The following is a 23,852-nucleotide window of genomic DNA, read 5'->3' on the forward strand; positions in this document are numbered from 1 at the left end:
CTGTGAAATTCTTCAATCTCTAAATGAATCTTATTGACGTCTGACATCTTCTCATTTATAAATACCTGTTTACCTGCAGGCTTTTCATTAAAAAAAAGCTGTGGCTTATGATTCACTCTGCATTCCTGCTCTGCCGACAAAATATCTTCATGCAAGGAACAGCATTGTTGTGATGTTTCTCCACTATGAGCGTCCCGAGGTTGTGTTCCTGAGTGGCCCTAACAAAACACACACACACAGGTAGACACTCACGGCTCCAGCAGTGGATAGTAGCCACTTGTTTGTGGTTAGAGTCATAACAAAGACTTTGTGTTGTGCCCACTAGCAAAGAAAGTAGGAAAGACATCAAGACCATCTGAAACAGGTTAAAGCTGTTGAGTAAATATAGTCGCAGTGTCCCTTGGGTCCTTGTGTGGCTGAAGAGGATACTGTGTCGCTTTGTTTTACAGTATTTTAGTCTTTGGTCACTCTTGACACACTTACAGGGAGCTGAGGAGCGGACAAACTCATGGTCGAGGGTTGTTTGTTCATTCATGTTGAGGATATGGCACCGACAACGTGGATCAATTAATAGTTAATGCCAGATTGGTGAAGTTAGAGCTAACAGGGTTCCTACAGTCACGAAATTCCTGGAAAGGTTATGAATTTAGAGCCGTTTTCCAGGCCTGGAAAGGGTTTGGAATTTGGTAAAGTTATGCATATACACTGTTTGGGCTACTGTTTTAAATATGATCATAAAGAAAAATCTAAAAGCATGTCTAAACATGACTGGACCATGTGGGAATTTAATCTGAAAGGACAGACACAGGAAGTGGCCTCGCTTAGCAGTCAGACAAGAGTTAATTTCCAGGGCATAACATGTTGGGCAGCAAATCCAAAGTGTGGGATGATTTTGAGAAGGTGAAGGACGAACCCAAGGTGATATGTAAACTCATTTTCGTTGGTCAAAACATGACGTATCATCTGAAACATAGAAGTAGGTACATGCCCATTAGCCACTTAGCACAATCATTACTGCTTTGCCGACATGGCTCAAGAGAGGCAGGCCCGAACCACGCTGATGTAAGCTCTGCTCCGTTACATCTGACGTTGGTAACATTGGGGAAGCAGCTCTAATGAGCCATGCAAAAGCATCAAGACAAGCAAAAAGCAGCACATCATCGGCACATATCTCACACCTGCTGTTTCCAGGCCACATAACTTTGCCACTTTATTCCTACTGTATATGTAGACACAAAGGCCTTACATTTGTGCTGCAATGTCTTCCTTAGGGCATAGCAAACTAGAGAAAGAGCCTCATTATTGTGCAATATGATTGCTATGTATCTGTGGTGGAAAATCTGTAAAAGGGGCTTACAAAGAGCGTCTCCCCGAGTTTTATTGTCACGCTTGCAAGCAGGCACGGGCAACCTTCACCGAGTCTCCAGCTGACATGAGCAACAGCAACACGTTAATACAATCCTCACCTATCACATCGGCAATGGCAACTTGTTAAACAAAGCAGATTGTTTGTCGCTGCATCTTTGATACACAGAGAACTGTCCTCTGTGCTTCAAGACAACCTTGCGTACCTGTTTAAAAGAAACACCACACCTTGGGGTCAAGGTTAAGGCTACATAAGGCTGTGTTTCCCAGTACAAGGCTAATGTATTAGAAGTTTTGAAAATTCATTGGTAAAAATGTGTGGAAACCCTGTACTAGTGTTTAGCTACAGTTCATTCAACCAGATGGTCTTTTTTGAGATGAAACACTCCAGACTGTAAAGATGTGATACCCCCGTAATAAACCAGAACACCTATGCACCTTTAATCGCCTACTTAAGGCCAGGTGTGTTGCATGTTTTCTTGATTTATCAATCAGTTGTTTGGTCTATAAAATGTCAGACAATGGTGACAGAAGTCCATTAGTGCTTCCCAAAGCCCAACTTGACGTCCTCGAAATTCTTGTTTTGTCCAAAACCCAAAGATCTGTAGTGTACTGTCATGGAGATGTAAAGAAACTAGAAAATATTTACAGTTCAGAAGCTGGAATCAGAGATTTTTGATTTTTTTGTCTTAAGAAATGACTCAAACTGATTAATTTATCATCATATTACTTGGCCAATAAGTTAAAAGCTGACAACTAATTGATTAATGGATAAATAGTTGCAGCTCTAGTGAATTACTTCCTGGAAAATCAATCAAATGCAGGTGATTCAAGCACGAGTGAAAGGGTTAGAAAGGGTTACAACCCTTTGCCTGTACAGGTAAACAGACACATTTCGGTGCTACATAATATAGCAGCATGTAGTTAAACAGTTTACAGGGAAGCAGGAAGGGCTTTTATAAAAACCTGCTCTCTTTAAGCATTAAATGTCTGATGTGGAAAATAACAACTCACTCTTCCTGTGACCGTTAATCAGTGTGATCCATCCTGAGTTTCACCTTCAGCTCTGCACGGTGATCACAATCCCCGTTGAGTCCCATAAATACGGCCGAGCAGCGTCCGTTGTTATCAGCCACGTGTAATCAGTGTGATTGTTATGTGATTCAACTATCTGCCAGTCAATGTTTAGTGATTTGAAAACAGCAGAATATAAAATCTCTCTGGAGTGAAGGTTTATGTGGGAGAGGAGTGAGACGACTCAGAGCCCTGCCGCCATATTAAATCAAAGCTGTTATTATTTTTTTCATTCTGAGTGTTTTTTGGTGTTTTGATGATTTAGATGAGATAAAACATTTAGCTCCATGTAAGGACATTATGCTTCACTAGGCAAGAGGACAAATGGGCTGAGAGTCTAAAAATGCAGAATAGCTGCAGAAACACTAAAATAATGAAACCAGAAAGGTATTAGAAACAGTGTCAGTGATCGTTGGGTTATATTAAAGGGGCACTGAACAGAGTTTTACAAACACAGGATCAGTTTACTAGTCAGGAGGAGCACTGCTGAGCCTGTCAAAACAGATTTGTAATATATATATTATTTCTGTTACTCTAGAGAAGCTTTTTTAAAGCCTGAGACTACAATCACAGTGATGATGTCATAGTGATATCATCAGGGTTTTCTCATATTTTCTCATAACAAACTTAACAAGCCCCTCCTATGAACTGGAGTTGTGGAGTTTAGAAGACATTGGCGTTAATGCAGGTGGGTTTAAGACAAAGATTATGGGAAATTTAGTATCCAGTGTTTTGGGGGGAGCTTAACCCATACAAGGGACCCTTACCCTCCCTACCCTTTTCCCACCTGGGGAAATGTGAGACCAGGTGTTGAGAGCTATTCCTGTGCATACACCGTGCCAACTCTTAAAGGGAAATTTCGGTTTATTTCAACCTGTCTCCTATCGTCCTAAATTTGTTTCAAGTGACTAGTGACATAAAAATAATAGTTAGCATGTTCGCCATTAGCCTAGATACAGCCGGGGCGCATAGTAGCATCAGACCTGTTAAAACGTAAGTGAACGGGCAACCTTCAAGTGCAAAGTTAGTCCACTAAACAAGCTTTTTTTCTACAAAGACCGCCTCACATCATTAGGATAAATGTCAGAGAACATATAGAAAACGACATGTAAACATGTTGTCTTACCTTACCGGTGTGGTGCCATGTTTGTTTGCTAATTATTATTTTTATGTCACTAGTCACTTGAACAAATTTAGGACGATAGGAGACAGGTTGAAATAAATCGAAATTTCCCTTTAAGGGTGCAGAGGCAGGTTGCACCTGACTTTGCTGCTAAGCAACCGTAACAGGCATGGTACCCTAACCTATTTATCAGAAATCCTGAGTTCAAAGCTGATCATTCACCAGGTGTTGTTTTTTAAGGGTGTATTAAAATATTGTCCGTGTATCCAATCTGCTCTCACTTTGAAGTCATTAAAATCCAGGGACTCACGGCCGGTCACCATGATAGTTTAATGGCACATGGTGGCGTCAGGGGGAAACTTGGCGGGACCTGTGTTAGCGTCCTCTAAGATTATAAAACCAAATCTTGTTCCTTATTCCTGAACCCAACCGGGGGTTTTTGTTGCCTCAATTCACAGTGTTGTATCAGCACAGTGCCTTTATTTTGAAAGAGACTGTATGTAAACGGTAAATTTCCTGTGAAAATGGAAGTGTATTTTGAAAGAAGACAATGCATGTAACAGGCAGAACTGGACACAGCGTCCGAGAATGTTAACAACCAACGCACTCAGGATACCTTTCACGTTGTATCTGGATGTGGAAAGATAAGGACATGTTGACCTTCGGTAGCATGGACGAGTAGCACGCCTATGCCTCATGAGTTCAGATGCACATGTTTGCCAATGCACACTCGTTTAAGGAAGTGTTTATATATGTTTTGAGATAGTTTTGATGTTGTTAAACGCGGACCCCTTTACTTTGATTCATTAAGAATTTTCTCTGTTTTTGGATTCTCCTCTCACCATGGAAGCATGCAAGATTTTTCCGGAATTCAGTTTAACAAGGTGTAAGTGATTGATGTACATTTCATGGGTGAAGAATTCCTTTAAGGCTGCAGCTCTGGTAGGATATTTTAGGGAAGAGAATCAGAATTAAAGACTAAGCTGCTTCTCATCTTTGGAAAAATAATGTCCCAGAATAGATCTGTCCATCTTGGCCGAGGGTTCATGGTTTCATTCTTCAGGACTGTGTAAGAATATTTGGTGTGATTACAGATCACCTGTCGCTCTCACGTGGTTTCTTCTTCATGTCAGCAGGAGAGTGCGACCTTGCTTGTCCCGAGCTGTCAGAGTCAAACAATGCCAGAATCAGTAAAAAGCCAGGTTTTGTGGACCACAGACACTAAGTTTAGACAGACAGGCCGGACAGTGTAAACACTCTGGTCTAGGATTTATTATGAGGCTTATATGATTTATTATTGTTTGATTGAAACCTAAAATCGTCCAGCTGCTCCTCTCTACATCTCACTGTTCTCTCTCTCTGTCTTTTTTCTCACCCAGACAATTTTTATCCTCTGTTTCCTCTGTTACTTGTTTTTATTGAACATTTGTGTGAAACATTTGTCTTGTTTCTGTCATCACCCTTTGTCTCGTCTCTAATTCTGGCCTGCTTCTTACCATTGTTTTCCTTCTCTGTCTCGCCTTACCAAGATGATTTGTATAATTATGTCAAAAAAATGTGATTTGAAAGGCTTTCAGAAGAAGGTTTTTCACCTTAAATTGAGAGTACGGAGGAAGAAAACACCTGGGAAGAGGAAGGAGATGATTTTGTGCTATTAAAGTCTCCACTGGCACGTCACGGTGTCCCTGCTTCTCATCTTTAACTCTAAAAAATGGGATTAATTTGAGTTATGATATTTTTTAGTACTACAAAAAAAAAGAAAGGAAAGAAAGTGTGAGAACATGAAAAACTCACATCTGCTTAATAAAAAATAGGCAATATAATGAAAGTACCAAGACCCATTTGACTGCTGTCCTGATAGCTTCCTGTTCCATTTTAAGTTGAGTACATCAGCTGCTGTCATGTCTCTTCCTCCTTAGTTTTAGATTTGGTTCAGACGTTTTGAACTCATCTGTGTTTCTAAATGAAACTCATCTCTCCCTCAGTCTCTGGCTCTGATTTCCTCCATGGTAGAAATGTTTCCTTGGTGACAAATTGGACAGTCGAATGGACCCACCTGGTCAAATGGGGTCTTTGAAATTCATTTAGGCAGTCGAGAAGGACAAAGGACTTGCTTTGTCTTGTTTGGGGTTTCTTTTCTTTACATATTTTTAGTCGTAGAAGACTTTCTGGATGTTATTCCACTGATTTGAACTCAGGGTTCCTTTTCCCAGCATTGTACCCTACCAGACAACAGCATATGCAACAGCACACAGTAACAACATGCAGCGACAGACAGCAGTTCACACTTGGGCCTGTTCAGTGAGGCCTGTTTTTGAAGGTAGCTATGGCTGCGGGGAGCAGGCTGTTCCCAAAGCAAGCCCTTATGCACCTCATTGCTCTGTATCTGTGCCCAGAGGGCATTGGGGTAAGGTGGTGATTGAGTGGCTGTGGTAAAATGGTGATTGAGTGGCTGTGGTTAGGTGGTGATTGAGTGGGTGTGGTTAGGTGGTGATTGAGTGGGTGTGTGATGTCCAGTCTTATTAAAGTAGCAGTGTGAGGTCAGGTGTGAGGAGACCAGTTATGCTGGCAGTGGTGTTGATTATGCACGCGAGTATGGCCCTGTAACCGATAACATGTACAGTTGGATGAACTAGATTATGCTTTGGTACAACAATAAGAGGAGATGGGGGTCAATACAGAGGCCTTTAAGCTTGCAGATGGTTGATAGTTATCAGTAGCTCCTTTTTATGATGTCGTTAGTGTGCTGGTTGAAGCTGAGTCTATTGTCCAGGGTAAATCTTGAAACTGTCAGCTACTTCAACTGTTTGGTTATTAATGAGGATGCTGAGGTGAGGGGGGACCAATTGTTACTTCCTTTGTCTTGCTGACATTGAGGTGAAGATGAAGATGGTTGTCCTCACACCACTGGGTGAAATGTACAACTGTGTTGTGATAATGACTGTGTCGGACTGGTGCAATCATTGGTGTAAAGTGTACAGGAGTGGGCTCAACACAAAACCCTGTGGTGCTCCAGTGTAAGTGGTGAGTGCAGGTGATATGAATGTGCCCATCTGCACAGCTCGCAGTCTGTCAGTGAGGAAACTGAGCATGAGATGGATCAGACATCCTACTATAGAAAGTCAAAATGTGCTGTGAAAAAGGCCTGTTAAACTTACAGCAGTTATTTTTTGGCTACTCGGGGGCAGCGGAAACAAGCTGTAAACACTGGCATATTTTCGCCTTTTTGGTAGATATGACAAACTTGTCAGCAAACAGTGGTTTATTTACACATCCAGTAGACACTTGAATGTAAGTCTAATGCTCACTCTCAAACACAGAAATAACAAGTAATAAGTTGTGGGCCATAAAACCAAAACAGTGAGCTGAAAGATGCCAAAATACTCCACAGAGCTGAGGGGAACTGCCGAGTCAGGCAATAACTTGCTGTAGGCTCATCACGACAAACAACTTCTTCCATAAACATGTAGTTGTGTGGTCTTTTTTTTTCCTCCCAACTCTTTTTATTATATTTATAGTTTTGTCATATTTCAAACAAAAATTTCTCAATTTGTTTTGACAACATTTTCTTGAGACACAGACGAGGCAAACAAGAAAGATATAAAAAAAAGAAAAGTACATATATATCTCTTTCTCCAAAAAAATCAGGAGTCGACTGTATGAGTATATATACACATTATTTAGCCATATATGGAAAAGAAATATTCGATACCAGAAAAAAGTGTATATAAAAACAAATATATATATCCCCACCCACCACCACAAGAAAAAAATAAGACAATTAAAGAAAAAACAAATAAATAAATGATAATAATAATAATAATAATAATAATATAATAAAATGAAAAAAAATAAAAAATAAAAAAAATAAAAAAGGAGGGAAAAAATAATAAAACAGAAAGAAAAAGAAAAAAGAAAATAAAATAAAAATAATCAACAGCATACACAGTCTTCATCACAGTCCTCCCTACAGGAGAAATGTTTCAAGAAGAAATCCTGGGGACTGGTCTCAAACCAATAAATGACATCACATCCACTCTGACTGTAGTAATAGAAATCCATTGCACTTCCTAAATTCTCAGTTAGATCCATCAAGATCATATTTGCATGCCGAAATTACTCAGAAAACTTAGAGTATTACTAAGCACAAAAAAGGATGTCAGAGGCAGTCCATCAGTTTGATGGTCCATTGGTCTGTCATTCAGCCAACTGACTTTTTGATTGGCAATATTGCCATGAAAATTCATCAGGCTGAGAGTTTTATTTCTACACAACAAATGGAAAATATCAAATGGGCAGAATGCCAAGAAATTGGTTGTACACATTCTTGCACAGGCAGAGAAAAAAAAGAAACACATCTGAATTGATTTGGGAGCAAACAGAAGTTGTGCGACACTGTTTCCCAGAATTGGCAAAAAACCTGATCTTCAGCCAGGACTGTAAGACCTGACCTCAGCTGACTGTCGGCCTGAAACACAGATTCTGCTAAAAACAACACAGCAGCAGGAAAATAAATCTTAACTTCATTTCAGCACGTTAAAACATTGTAATTGAACGTTGCTCTTGCCAGGCATCTGCAGGGGCTTCTGAGGACACTGTCAGGGTTTCCCATCGTTCTGTGAGCAGGCTCAGTCCCTCAGTGTTACCTTTACAAACACTGATCTGCCATGCATCTCTTCCAACTGATGTCACCAACAACACAAGGAAGGTAAATGGATGAATGCTGTATGTGAAGATGAGAAAGGGTGTGATCACACCTGCAAACAGTCCAAATGCTTCTGGAAATGTCAGCTTTGTTGCATTTTGTTGTGTTTGGATTCTTTGGGTGCTGACTGTCTCATTTTTCAGTGGGCTTAAACTCGTAAAAAAAAAAAAAAAATCACATGACTCAGAAGCAGTTTATTTACTGGAGATAACCTGTCGTCGTGCCAGGTTAGACATTTTAGTGACGAATGAGCTGAAACAAACTGATGATTCACTTTGGTTCTGCTAAACTTTCCAACTATGAGCACTTGCTGCTTATCACATGGTGCATTGATCTTCTGCTACCCATAATCCCTTGTGTTTGGGGGTAATTCCTTTAGTTGGAGTGACTCATGTTCATTCCTGTTATTTCTGTTGCTTTTAGAGTAGCTGAGAGGTCAGAAGTCTCTGTCAATATTTACCTGCTGACCTTGTTTTAGCTTCAGGTGAATCAGATACTTAACATTTCTCCATCTGCTCAAACGAGAGAAAAGCAATGGATCTGTGTCTGATACAGACGACACAGTGGCTCCATTTAAATCTGTCATGAACACCGGCGGTCAGCTTGAGTATTGTGCAGTGCTGATATTGAATTTGGGGATGAGGTTCAGGCATTCTGCGGATTTGTTTGTTCATTTGTTTTCATTGTTCTTATCATGTGTTTTTACTTTAAACTCTGTCTGAAGAGCAAATTTGCCCCAAAGGAGCAACAGTTCAGCTGAATTGCTTTTTAGGAAACTGTTTGGATGTTGTGGTTTCAGTCAGAGCTTCAGCATTCTCTTTTCTGCATCACAATATAATTTTACTGCCCTTTGTTACTTGATGAGCTCACTGTGTGGGTTGAAGATATCTGGTAGCTTGTTGCTGTACATGTTTTATAGATTGTAAAATGTACAGTTAGATAACTAGCAGGAAAGAAATTGTTCTGAGAAAAAGTCAAAAAAATCAATTTAAGGGGGTCAGCAGTAAAAAAAAAAATTTAGATATAAGGACAAAGACGGAGAGAGGATGGCTGGGAGAGAGGCAGAAATGATCTCTGTCACAAATATGGCATCTGACAGCTGTTTCAAGTTGCCATCTTTATGTGGGAATAGGGTTGAATGTTGTCCTGTATGTGTGAGAGAGTGTAAATTGTAGATCAATAGGTGTGGCAGCAACACTTCAGGGTGTCAGATCAGGGCACTGTTTCTGTGGTCAGGTGAGAGAGTGGAAAAAGAGTTAAGACAGTAAACTGTTTATCTCAGCCTGTTCTCTTTGCCAGGGGTGTCAAATACGACAGCCTGGTCAGTGGCCCTCGACTTCTGTTACTGACGCACAAGGCACCTTACAGTAGCCCTTTTTAAACAGGAATTGTGCAAATTTGCAGGAAAGCCCAATCAGTCTTTTTTCAGCATTGGCAGTATAAAAACAAAACTGGGGAGTGCAGCAAAATGCCGCCTACCTACTTTTGTTTATACAGAATGCGCCTTTTTCGGGGCAATGGGGGGCGTGAGCAAGTAACAGAACGTGTAGCTCAGTGTGTGACGTAAACAGTGACATGGGAGGGAAGCCGCGGCTGGTCAGTCCTTCGGCGATTCTCTCGTAAGTAGGCCCGTTCTTCACCATTCCCGTCATCTGGCATTTAATGGCCTCTTCGTTTGCGAGGGCAAGGAGGGCACGCAATTCCTTGTCTCCCCAGTTGCTCATCTTTACAGCATCTGTCAGGTTTGTGTTTCCCTCTTGCTACTAGCTACTCACTAATTCCTGCTATCAGCTGTTTCCTGTTTATCCACCACCAGTGGGTCGCACGTGCGGCGTCATCAACAGCTCCTCCTGTTGCGGAAGGCCGCCTCGGTCTTTTTAAACTAAAAGGGTTCCGCCAATATGACTACCCTACAAGGCGGAAAATTGGGCACCTCGGATCAACTCGCCAGTCTGGCTCTGTGTGTCTAAACGCTCACAGCTTGCCGGCAAAACGGCCCAACATTTGTGGAAAATCTGGCAGTGTAAAAGGGGTTACTATCTGTATGAGACTTAACAGGCTTTCAACTAACTCTAGTGTAATCCTGTGTGTGGCAATAGCATAATAAAAAGAGCGAAAAAGTCAGAGTAGGATGGGCACAGGACTTTCACCCAGGAGATGTTTGTGTTCCGGGTGAAACCAAAAGCCAGCTTGAGTTTTTTCAGCCATGTAACATTGTTTCTAGTGTACATCACATGACATAGTCATCTAGTGACATGCTTTTTGCATTACTGTAACAAATGTAGTTGTTTTAAAGGAGCCATATGTAAGAAATCTAAAGCAAATAGTCGTAAAATCATCCTATTATGTCACAGAGACTAAGGAATAATGTTCATATAACATACTGATCTCACTGACAACAATAGTACAGCCAGAATATTCACATTTAAAAAAAATTTTTACGGTCTGCAAATCATGTTTATGTTTTGAATTTGTGTTTTGGCCTGTTGCGTACCCATAATGCGTGGTTGTGACCGTCACCCACCCTCCCTGGAGACTAGCCTAACAGCCTTTATTGGAAAAACTTCCTAATATGAGCCAGAGAGGGCCGTGATACAGCAAAGTGTGTCAAGGGGAAAGTAAGGAAACAAGCAAGGGGGAGGGGGCAGGTGCTTAAGTCCTGAGTTATATAGTGACAGTACATGCGGAGAAGAAGGAGGAAAAACAAACAAACAAACAAATAAACAAACAAACAAAAAAAACAGGGGAGAAACAGGCAGTGTAGCTGATGTATTGTGGCCTTGAAGTGGTTGTGCTCCATGCAGATTATCAAAAATAAACATATACATGTCTACTATACTGTACTGAAAAACAAAAACAAAAGAGAAGTCTATACTGAACACCAAAAATGTGAGAGTCTTGGTGGAGGGGGAAAGCCCGATTGTAGAGAAGAGTTGCCAGCGTGGTGTGGTAAGTTTGGGAAGCAAGTGGACCCCTTTGGAGTGATCCCATCGGTTCTTTGCAATGCGTCACGGAGCTGAAGTATTGAACATGCATGCGTGTATTTGAACCCTCCCAATGTGTTTATGAAAACCATCACCAGGGTCCAGGGCCAGCCCTGCGGGGGAAGGGGGGCCGTATGGCACCCCAAGACCGCAGGAGTGCCCAGACCCTGGCCGCAGGACACCACGCAGGCCCAAGGACCCAGGGCGGCAATGGCCGGCACCCCCAGAGAGCCAGAGACACACCCCAGACAGGCGGGGCAGGAGGGCCCGCCCACCCACTGCCCGACGCGGACCGCACCCTGGAACCCCGGCAGGAACCCATAGAGCTCCCAGGGCGCCACCCGGCCCACCCGCCACAGGGCCACGGGACCCCCCAGACACCGGGAACCCAGCAACACCACCATGATGTAAATGGGCTCCCTGGCTCCAACCCTCAGCCCAGGAGGGCCGGGCCCCACGAGCCACGCCATGCGTATCTACAGTGTGTGTAAACCCACCACCCCCCCTCTTACTATGATTCTCCTATCCCTGACGGAGAAACATTAACCCTACACCGTGAATGTGAATGTGAGTGCCTATAAGTGTGATATGGTGCATTAAAATTGAGGGACATAGGAGACAGGTGGGGGCAAGGCTGATGGCTACAGCACACACCCCATTATGATTTCCAAAAAATGCCAAGACAAAACTCGAGGCAAAGCGAGAGTCTACATAGGAGATGCTTTTGAACGGTGGAGACAGTTGAAAGCAGATAAGAATTTGAAATCGGATGTCGAAGTGGCTACTCTTCTCCTCGACAGGTAAGCTTTAGCCAAAGTTGGCTAACTAGCATCATAGCTAGACGGGGATGGACATTTCGAATACTTTCAACTGTTATTCATTTTCAATCATACATTGTAGCCCATGTGCAGGTGGGTCATTGACCCGACTGATGTTTTTGAGAAACAAATGTTAGCAGCACGGCAAGCAGCATTAGCAGTGTCCTGGTACATAGCATTAGCAGCCGGCTCCTCCTCAGCTGTACCCCGGCAGCAGCGGCAGAGAAGCCGGACTTGCTCGAACGGCCCGCTGGAAAACCGAAGATCAAGGACGTGGAGACGCGGCCCTGCCACGGCAGCCACCCGTGGGCAAACAAATTACCCCCAATTTCCACCAGATGCGTGTTGGTTGCGTCTGTGCTCCGGCACGGCAGCGGAGCTGATAGGATTCAGTTCTAGTCAATGTGTGTTTTTCCACCGGCTGCGGCTGTGCTGCGTTCCGGCTCCGTCTCTGCTGTGACACTCCAGAGCCCTCTGCAACAGATAGGCAGGACTTCTATTTTTGCCAGACGCCAGAGCACAACGAAGCAATTCAGCACAGAGCAGCAACCTCGAATCTGTAGGGGAGGAGGGGTGGACATGACTCGCGGCAGTATTTTGAATTTGAGTGCAGTAACCGTTTTGGCCACATTCTTACATACAGCGCCTTTAATGGCTAGTTAATAACATGGATGGTCAAATGTATCATGCTCACCTGAGGTTATTACTGCATGAAAGCATCAGGAAGTAAAGTGCTGCATGCAGCAATTTGAATTTGGCGCTCTGCCTCTTGATGGTTAATCATAGATGTGTCTTCAAAAAAACTTGACTTGGTCTTGGTGTGTTTAGACTGCAGCTGATGCCAAACAAGGTCGCCTCACAAATCTGATTAGTATGTGTTCCACTTCCTTCATTACTCTACTCCTAGTATCAGCACACATTTACTTTGTTGCTGATATTCTCTTGTTTTTGTGTGTACTGTATTTAATCAGATTTGAGTCTAGATTGTTGATTGGATTTTAACAACAGACAGATTTTCTTTGCTGTTTTTTTTAAAACACATATTCACACGGCTGAATTTAGCCTCAGCCTTCTGCTGTTGGTCACTGAGCTGCTCCACTCTGTGGTCACACACTTTGCCAAACTGCACATGAGGTGTAGCAGCTGAGGAGACAAAGAGCACTTCTTATTTACTGTCTTCCTCCACATTCCCTCCTGCCTTCCTGCAATGTTCTGTGTGCTGTGAGCCCTCTGATGAACCAGACATTTAAAGAGATTTGTTAAAATTGTTATGCCTTCAGTGTTGTGTTTTTTTTTTACTATTTGTTTCCTTAGCAACAGCAAGCAGGTAGGAGAAAATGATGCTTTTTGTAACTCATGGGTTAGTCATCAAAATGGGTCACAGACCAACTTCACTCCAATGTACTGAACAGATAAGACAGAATCATTGTAGCCTACATCAGTCTGACAGCCTTATGTCTGTGGGTGAAAATGTGTTCATGTGTTAAAAGCAAAAAGTAAATAGCTTTAATGATAGTCATCATTCTGTGAGTCTTTTGAAGAATAGGTGTTGGGGTGTTCAGATGATGGTTAAAGGGGACCTATAATGCTTATTTTCAGGTTTCTACTAGAACATATTAACATGCTTTAATGCTTGAAAAACAGTTTATTTACCTCATACTGTCCATGCTGGAACACCTGCATTCATCCTCTGTCTGAGACGCTACGTTTTAGTGCCTGTCTCTTTAAATCCCCCTCCAGAAAAAGCCCAGTCTGCTCTGATCAACCCGGTCTCACTTTAAAGTCTAAATCCAGCACTTGGTCAGTGACTTCTGGCGTCAGACACCAATAAAAAAAATCCTTCCTTTCACATCGGCATGCCAGTCACCGTTATTGTTTGATGGCAGCCAGTAGCATCAGGGTGAAATGTGGCAGGACAACACTGAACATTAAGGCAGCAGAAGTCCGAGTAGGATGGGCAGGAGTGGTGGTAGATGGGTTCAACAACCACTGACTTCCACCCGGGAGGCTGTTGTATGCCTTCTGTAAGATTGTAAAGCCAAACCCATATTTTTTCCAAATTCCAACCATGTGCATTTTTCGCCTAAACCCAACCACGTGTTTGTTGTTGAAGGAAAAAAAAAACGATTTTATTCGGTAACCGATTCACGGTGTTGTAGCCTACCGATGTAGTACATTTATTTTGAAAGAGACTGTCAGCAAAGGGTACTTTGTATTTTGAAAACAGAAAATGCATGTAACAGGCAGAACTTGACATGGCGTACCAGAATATCAACAACCAATACACCCAGGGTACCTTGTATGTCTTATATCAACGTATAAAGTCCATGACAAAACTTCACTATGTGACGAGGTCAGAGTGAAAATGTATTGCTCTAAATGGTCAGTGTTTGCGGGTCCTCCATATCTGAGCTCTCTGCACAGTCATTGCAGTGGGGGGATGAATGCTACAAAGTAAAGCAGCACATTTTACACTGAAAAATCACCAATAAAAGCTTCTAAACCAAAATCTTCACAACCAGACATGTTCCAGCAGGAATACTATCTGAAATCAGAGAGAAATTTACCACATTGGCAATCAAGAGTACCTACATGTTAACATGTAGCTACATGTAGTCATGTACTTAAAGCCAGGGAATGATTTTAATGTATAATAGTGGCACTTTCTATCATAAAAAATAATTACCAAGCTTCTAAACCGGACATGTTCCAAGAGGACTGTGATCCGAAATTGTAGAGAAATTAACATGGTCAACCAAGATTATATGTTTCCCTGATGTTAGCATGTAGCTACATGTAGCAGTGTAGGTTATGTAATGTTAACACTTGCAGAAATATAAAGAAATCTATCATGAGTTGATGTCAGCTTGTCCCGAAAGTAGAGAAATGTTGGAGTATTCAGAACAGTCTGAAGCCTGAGGTTTTGCTCCCACGGATTACTTTTTACGTAAATTTACCTCAACATTTAAACTTTGGCCGTATTTAATATGAACATCCATCATTTGATATGACAGAGAATAGGAGAAAACATAATATGTCCCCTTTAACTGAAACAGAGGGTGTGCTGTGTACCTGGCATCCTGCAAAACATGGCAAATAGCTTTTTCCTCTGTTTTATTTTCTTGTTTTTTAATTTCAGTTCTCCTCTGCAGAAAAGATTCAGAAATTGGGGTGCAAATTGAGCAAGCATTTACGGTGGAAAAAAACTGCACAGAATAAGTGTAGTCCATTTGGAAAAACTGTGTTGCATGTCTGGAAATTTTGATAGAACAATTTTTTTCCCTTAGTGAAGCTGCTAACAATGACTCTAAGGAGCATTCATTCTTCACTCTTTTTTAAGAAGCAGATGCTCCAAAAAATATTGTAACAGAAAATTGCTAATACATAAATATTTAAAAGATTTAATGAAGGAAAGAACATGGGTGAAAGGTAAAATCTCGTCTTTGGCTTCACAAATGGCATAAATAAATGTTAACTTTCTTCGTCTTTCAGTTCCTTATTTGTAGGAAAATTAGGACTGTCAAAGAAAGCAAAAATAATGAATGTGACAAGCTCTTTCCTCTCTGTGGTCACGACAATTTTGCCACCTAAAATTGGTGTTTCAGAAACATTGACCTTTAAAGACTCGGATAGATATGGATGCCATCAGAAATTAGTGGCAGGCAGCTCGTCTGCAGAGACTGTGGATGCGCACTAAGACGGGACAATGAAAAATGACGGGCAGCTTGAAGTGAGGCGTCTCAGCCGCTGTCAGATCTGCCATAATCCATCAGCACTGATGTTCTTCTTCTGCTGCTCTCCAGATTGATTTTGGCTGCAAACAGCTCCTAACTATTTCAGCTTTTGCCAAAAGATTGAATCTGGATAGTCATATTTTTCATTAGTTAGTGAGTGACAAGGCTGTGTGTGTCCATGTGAGTGAGATTGTGTGTTTCTGATTGACAGAAAGATAGTTGCATGTTTTTGGTCTGAGGTGCACAGTAGTGATGGGCCAGGAGTTCGGCAGTCCTTAGAGCTCTGTCCAAAAACTCTGGTACAGCCAGATAAAACTGTGGGCTAGGCTGCATGTCGATCTTTTTTCTTTTTTCTTTTTTTAATTGAGTTTTATTAAATAAAAACAACTTTCACTCTTGGGTATAGATATAAATAACGATTGGAATTCTGAATCAATGGGAAAGGCTCACTGACAGCCAATAGTCCCTTTTTCTCTCAGTGTTATATGAACTTAAGAAAGAAAATACAAACAACAAACATTGTTGTGGACTGCTTCCCCGGGAGGAGAGTGGGCAGCAGCTCTGGAGGCGGGTCTTCGATTGGCAGCTGTTGGAGCTCAACTTCGGCCAACACAAACCCCCCCACACTGGGTCTCCCAGCGGGCTGGTAGCGTAACAGCAGCAACAGAAAGTTTACTGATGCCACTGGCTGGGGGTCAGTGTCTGGAGCTGCTGCCAGCTCCCCTCCCGGCAAGGTGGTCTATAGCCATGGGGACTGAGGTCAAGGACACACTTGTGATTTGAGGCTCCACGTAAATGTCAACTTGAAGCCGCAGCCATGAGCCTTTGGCTCCAGTTAGCAGAAACTATTAGCAACATTTTCCCTCCATCTCTGAAATGCTTCGCTAATATCAACATGTTTTATTTCATTTATTGTCAGACTCGGTTTTGTCAGGAATTAGTTCAGGAAGGACCCGAATGCAGAGCAGGGGGCAGGTTGAAAATTAAACAAGAAAACAAGCTTTAACGCTGATGAAAAAATCCTCAAACAGGCAGGCAACAAAACACAAAGTCCAATAGAAAGGAAAACCAAAAATAAACTGAAACAAATCAGGAAAGCAACAACAGCACGAACACTAGGATGATACACAGACGAAATGACAAGGATTAAATGGAAACACACAGATATATATACACAGAACACTAATCACAAGAACGAGACACAGCTGGAGTAGGTGGACACGAGGAAAAAGAAGGGAAATGGGGATTGGCTAACAACAAGGGTGTGAAGGGGAACACCAGGGTGGAGCACACAAGACTAATACAGAACAGGTATGAAAGGAAGATTCTGGGGACAGGGAAGGACTAATGAGACAGGTGTGACAGAACAAAGACAGGAAGTAAAATCAAAAAATGAGGAGAGAATCTACAAAATAAAACAGGAAACAGATTAAACGTGAATGAATGACATGAAACAAGGAACACAAACAGAACACTCCTAAACAAAGTCCATAAGATAACAGAATATAAACAGAAGCAGGATCATGACACCTTTATACTCTGTTTTTTTTTTAAAGTCTGTCTTCCTGTTTTGGGTTGTTTTACAGTGTAGGCCGATTTTTGCCAATGCTCGGTATGTAGCAACTTTCTCTGCAGGATTCTCTGTCACTGAATCAGGGTTTTACCATCTTAAGGCATATGCATGCGCATCTGCACTTGTAGAACAGCCAAAAGGAACGCCATCTTTCTCTGAAATGACCTGTGATTGACCAAAGTCTCCTTTCAAAGCCTACATTTTTTAAAGCCTGAAAACACAGCCAAAAGGAGATGCAGAAGTCTAGTTTTCTCAGACCACTTGATTTACAATATGCTTAAAGTTTATTGTGGGATTTTTGCCCAGTGATGCCTAAATGAAACTGCCTACCCCAGCCTTAATGTATTGAATTTGACTTACTACAGCAGATGAATGGAGCAGGACAAAATTACAGTAACTTTTGGTAAACATCTGAGCATCCTGGATTTCACCAATAGTCCTGACAAATAAATAAAGGCCATGTGATATTTAGTGATATTCAATCAAGCAAGTTTGGACTGTAGAAAATCAGTGTAACCAGTAGCACACGTACAGCCAAGGAGTTTATCCAAATAATTGCTAATATGCAATGAGTTACAAGGTTAGGTTTAATGATGGATCATGATTGTACCTGTCAAAAAAGTAAACAAATGAGATCATCTTACATTCTGACACACATGTGCAAACACGCAGACGTACGGCGTCTAAAATAGGAGCAGCGTCTCACTATCAGGTAGTCCATCTCTGAGCAGGAAGTGAAGTGGTTTAACCTCAAAACTCTGTCAGATGAAATCGTTTTCGATCTTCTCTAACAAAACAAGCTGTGTCTGGAGAAAGGAAGGGATTTTCTTTGTTTTCTCAAAACCAGTGCTTGCTTTATGATGGGAGTCTGAACAGAGTCGGCACTGAGGCTGGGTGATATGGACAAAATTAATATGGTATCAGTATATTGAAGAACCACGTTAAATAAATACACTGATCTCATTCCAGTGGGCTGCAGAGCCCTATAAAGTATGATTTAAAGGTTCCTTCTAATAATATTACCTCATATGTGTTCTCATTTTGTGGGATTTTGTGGGAACTATTTTCTTTTGATTTGGAAATACCAGTCTTTCAGCAAAGTATGACATAACTGAAAGATTAGCTGTAGATTCTAAGATCCAGATTTAGACGAAAGAAGGCTCTTTTTAAACTTAATGACCCATCAGACAGTCTATGTAAAACACTCGACAGTGAGCCTTATTTTCAGGGGAATAGTTGTACCTGGAGACCTCTGGTAATAGGTAGTAATAGAGGAGGTCGTCTATGATCTTAAGGCTGTGTGAATCTGCCATTTCTATAATTTGTCCATTAAAAATTCCACTGCAAATTACCTACCATATTTAGCCAAACACAGAAGTCATGTTACTAGAAATATTAGTCCCATGCGAATCAGCGTCTTGGTGATTTAGGGTCATGTATATATTTTTGTTTTGTTTTCTCCATGCCTTCTTTCTTCCTCTTTCCCAGTTGAGAATTGTGCAGGCTACATTAGCAATTATAAATGACAGTTTTTACAGCATTCTGGGTGCAAATTCAGAAGGCTCATGTTGCTTACACAGCACGAAGACCCAACCAATACAGCAATTAAACTGAGTGTCTCTTTGCGCACCTAATGCCTGTTTATCTTCATAGCAGCCATTGCGACTGTCATTCAGGAAGCCACTGTTAGGCCTTGACATCATATCTAGGGAATAATGTCAGTACATTCAAGTAAAATAAAGACTTTGCTTGTCCTTTACCAATGCGCCACATGAAACACAGATGTGGGGATAGCCTTTATTCTAAATAACATGAGATTCCCTGGTAATGCTCGTGCAATAGGGCTTTTGATGCTACCCAGTCACCAGAATAAATGTCAGCAGTGTATGTTTCTGCAAACCACAGGTAAGTAACATTTGTACGTTATTATGAAGCACATATGCTTAAACTTTACACTTATTACATTTCAACATTGCTTTGGTTAATGTATGATTATGTTTAGGCACAAAAATCACTTGGTTATGGTTGGGAATCATCTTTGTGCTTAAAATACACAGTTTTGTTGGCACAATTGCCGCTGGAAATGTTGCTGATGTGTAACCCAAGAACAACCCGTTTTGTGGTCTGCAGCTTTGCAGCCGTCCCCCCTGTGTTTCACACCATCTACCATCCCCTCCACCTTCTAAATTCAACTCATATAGATGTATTCAGGACTACGTCAACTACAAAATTATTTTGATATGATACGTATGAAATCTACAAATATAATGTATCCCTGGTTGGCAGAGATGTACAATGCCAACATTTTCGTCTAGTGACTGGGCTGTTTGATGCTAATAAAAATGACTGAAGTGCTGAATTTATTTCTTATTAGACCCTAATTGCACAGAAAGTATTTTAGCAGCTGGAGGCGGCTTTTTGTAATTGTGTTTCTGCGCTCTAGGCGCCTGGCATTTTTGCCAGAGCTCTCTGAACTCCTTTAGTGGAAAAATTTCGACTCAAAGTGGAAGAGCGCCCCACGTCATCTCTTTTTACATCATCTTTATTCCATTGTCCAATTGGATGATTTGAGAGAAAGGGGCAGAGACAACATGTTTACAGTTGGTAAACAATGGAGGAGAAACTGGTGGTAGCGGCTGCTGGATACCCAGAGCTATGATAGACAGCAGGTTGTCAAACTGTCCCTGAGTCATCCTAAAATATGCCTGGAAACGGCCATCATGGAGACAAAGCTCCTGGACCAACTGGTGGTACTCCCCATGACCCACCCTCTTTTTTAGGGTCTCATGTACCCACACAGATCTCTGTCTCCCTGTGCCCAACAAACTATTTACTGACAGCCTCTCACCCTCAACCACAGCTACAGCAAGTACCCTCTGCCTCAACACTTTAGGAACTAGACACTAATTGCCGTGAGAAAAAAAAAATCGGTCTATTGATAAAACGGGAAGGTTAGTGGAAGGATGTGATGGGGTGGTTGCCTGGCAACAATAAAAAGGTGCAGCAAGCTTTTTTTTTTCACTAGTGCCATTTAATTGTGAGATGTGCCTCGTGCTTTGCAACCTGCAAAATGCTTTCTGTGTGATTGGGGCCTAAGACCTGTTGAGAGGTGGTGTCAGGTCATTGCATGAAAACAGATTTTCTGTCCTAGAAACCCATACTGTGCTCACGAAGGGGCTGCAGGACACCAGTGTGGAGTGATGCTAAAGTGAGCAGTTTGTGGTTTGGTCAGTCAGTGTCAAAGTTTGTGCTAAAACTTCAATATTTAAGGAATATTTAAGGCATTTTTTTGGCCATGTGAATGTAGTTGAAGTCATCCCGGAGCACAGACTTCAACATAGACTCTCCAGTGGAGCATCTCAGGTTTCTCACAGCATGTTTTGATGTTAAGAGGAATGAACTTGGCTCAAGACCCTAACCACTGCTCATGTTTGGATTTTTTGTTGCGTGTGTTTGTGTACTCTGTGAATGCTCAGACTATCCATAGTTTTTGATTTGTTTTAGTGCACCGTCTATTTATAAGATGACGTTTGTGTTGTGCCCCTCAATATTTTCTTTCTGTTTGGTTTAAGGCAGAGAGATGAGAATCTTCACTTTGAAATGACTTGAGGTTTCGGAAAGAACGGTCCTAGAAAAGCAGATATCTTATGCATTGACCACCGGGAGCAAAACTAATTTCAGAGAGGAGGGAGGAAGTGACATTGTTTATATAAGTTCGCAGTAAGAAGCAGAAGAACGAATCTGGGTCTCTGAAAGCCTGTAATATATAATTAATAAGTTTGAGTGTTCACGATCTAACATGTCAATACAAAAACAAATCAAGCCACTGTAACACATGGCAGGGTGATACTTAGTAAAATGCCTTTTTGTTTACCACAAGAAGAGCTCATATATCACAGCACAGTCATTCTGCTTTGTTTTGTTTTGAGGATCGTGTTTTCAATACAGTTCAGCTGCTCCTACTATATAAACTAGATCCAGCATACCTGGATTTCAGGTCCCAAGTTGCATCCTTCGACTCCCAGTTGACCTGCCCAACATATTTGTTGTACTGAAAACACTGAAGCCCTCACTGGCCCAGATTCCAGCGTATCCTTACACATTCACACTTCCAATTAGCTGATGAATTTCCCTCGAGTGCCGGGAGCTGTCCAGGCAACGCTGCAGTCTGTACTTGTTGTTCTATTTATGTGCATGTGTGTGCATAGACACAACAGTTGAAGTGAGAGTAAAGACAGAAGTAAAAGTCTTGTTTATGTTATTTAAAGGAATACTTCACCCACAAAATGAGCGTATGTGTGTCTGTTACTCACCTTGTGTTATGCTGAATTTGAGAAAAATTTTTTTGCTTTTCTCACATGCCTTCATGGTGAACACAAGATCCAAAAGCTGAGAAAATTCTTGATGAATTGAAATCATAGGGGTCCACGTTTAACAGCTGCAAAATTATGTCAAAACATCATTTACAAACACTCACACAACTCGTGCAGTATCATCCAAATCTCATGTATCTAACTGTACGCTCAGTACTTCCCAAACACACAGCCCTTTTGGATAAGGACAAGAACAGTCACTTTATCTCACTGAATACAGGAGCTGCTAGTCTAACGCTGCCTGATCAGTCAGATCAGATTCACCAAAGTCACACATAACACAAAAACCCCGTTTCCACCAAGCATTTTCAGTATGGTACCTTTGGAACCAACAGTAACCCTTCAGACATGGTACCTAGACCCCAGCGTTTCCACCGCAAGCAGTACTCTTAAATGTGGGCAGGGTTGTTGTCACTCACTGCTCCGTCCAGCACTCACTGTATTTCTTCCTTTATCAGTCTGCACCTTGTTTATCGTCCACAGTACGGAATTTCTTACCTTACTATTTAAAACACATAACAGTAGCAAGTCTGGTCAAGCACGTGTGTGTTTGAACTCTGCTCTCCACTGAGAAGAATTCAAACGCTAGATGGTGTCTCTGGAGGAAATGTATAAGATGCATAGACGGAGCGAAACCAGCTCTTCCCATCATATCCTCAGCGATGCTGTGGGAAAACACACCTTATCTCCCTTCCTCATCAGCGCTCCCTCCTCGCTACTTCAGCTCCCAAAACGAGGAGATAAGACTGAAATTTGATTATTTAATGTCCCCGAAAGATATTAGTGCTAAATTAAAGGAACACAAACCTCGTCTGTATCTTGTGCCGATCTCTCTTAAGGTCACATTACAGATCAGATGACAGGACAGCGTTGTTATTTTGTGACTGAGAAGGAGACAAGGAATTTTAGCTATTCAAGTGGTGTACATAATGGAAATATTAAAGGGTGTGGGGAGTCTGAACTTTCATGGGTATTGACAGCAACAATAGGAGTGTACTTGAGATATCATAGTCAACAGTCGAGATAAAGTTGCTTGTAGGATGTGTGTATATGCGTTGTTATCTTGACATGATCATCATAAAACAAATATATACATCAGTCATGATTGCAGTGTGAACCGATTAATGGTTATACACAGACATTTTAAGCGTCAAATTGAAAATGAATGAATTAAAAGCTGATATTTTTTCAGTGTTTTGTTATTTTAAAAAATGCAAAACATTATTTGTTTGTCAAACATCCACATATCATCGCAAGAGCAGTACATTTACAGGGACAAATAAGTCCATTTGTCATCAGAAAACAATCAACAGCCTGAAGCAGTACAAACTGTTGACAGACAAGAGAAGAAGAAACAGCCAACATACACAAATGACTGCGTAAACAGAAAATAAAGCAATAAATACAGTTTGTAAAGCCTCATGTGCAATGCCCGCTGTCCTTCTCAATCCCCTCTTTCCCCTAAAAGTCTAAAAATCCCTTTGAAAATCAGATCAAGCAGTGTTTCTCACGATCTCGTCTTTAAGCATGTAGCTTTTTTGATGTGTGTTTTGATCTACTGTTTCAATTTGTCAGACTGGAATTCAGCCACAGATCAAACTAACTGACGGATAACTGCAGATCTGGCAGCGTATAGGCGCCAGATGCAGTCGTGGACAGTAAGTTGAATGCATGACCTGTACTGGGCTGTTTTTAACTTGGCTTTCTTTCCCCCTGCTGCGTCTCAGGAACTCAGGCACGTTTCCAGTGAACGATCTCAAGTTTGTGGATTGAAGAAATTATAATAAATTAGTATATAAAAGTTACAAGATGGCATTAAAAGTTCAGATATATGTCGATCCAGCCAGGTTTTTTTTCCAGCTTTTTGTCAAAAGTGCAACAGAAGGGCAGTTGGTGGGTCTGTTTACAGCACAGCCAAGCAAACTCACGTTGTTTTAATAAGTGAGTCAGTCAATAATGATTGCAACCGAGATCTTATTTCATGCTGCACTCGGCTCGATTAAGTTCCCACACAACAGCAAACAGTGGAGTTGATTATCTTTCGGAGGAGCTGGAGGTGTACAAGTGTCTCCATGTTGCAGAGAAATTGCCAAAATGACCGTT

At 41.5% G+C, this 23,852-nt stretch overlaps 1 protein-coding gene across 1 annotated transcript in view; it reads left to right on the top strand.

Annotated features, from left to right (window-relative positions):
- Positions 1 to 8,229, top strand: part of si:dkey-247m21.3 (5-hydroxytryptamine receptor 4) — a 50,107-nt gene extending 41,878 nt beyond the window's left edge. Inside the window, exon 7 of the mRNA XM_049559882.1 lies at positions 8,133 to 8,229. Coding sequence (XP_049415839.1) covers positions 8,133 to 8,184 — 52 coding nt within the window. The 3' untranslated portion in view covers positions 8,185 to 8,229. The remainder of the gene's footprint in view (positions 1 to 8,132) is intronic.
- The last annotated feature ends 15,623 nt before the right edge of the window (positions 8,230 to 23,852 follow it).

Source organism: Epinephelus fuscoguttatus, linkage group LG18 (genome assembly GCF_011397635.1).
Source record: "Epinephelus fuscoguttatus linkage group LG18, E.fuscoguttatus.final_Chr_v1".
Lineage (NCBI taxonomy): Eukaryota > Metazoa > Chordata > Actinopteri > Perciformes > Serranidae > Epinephelus > Epinephelus fuscoguttatus.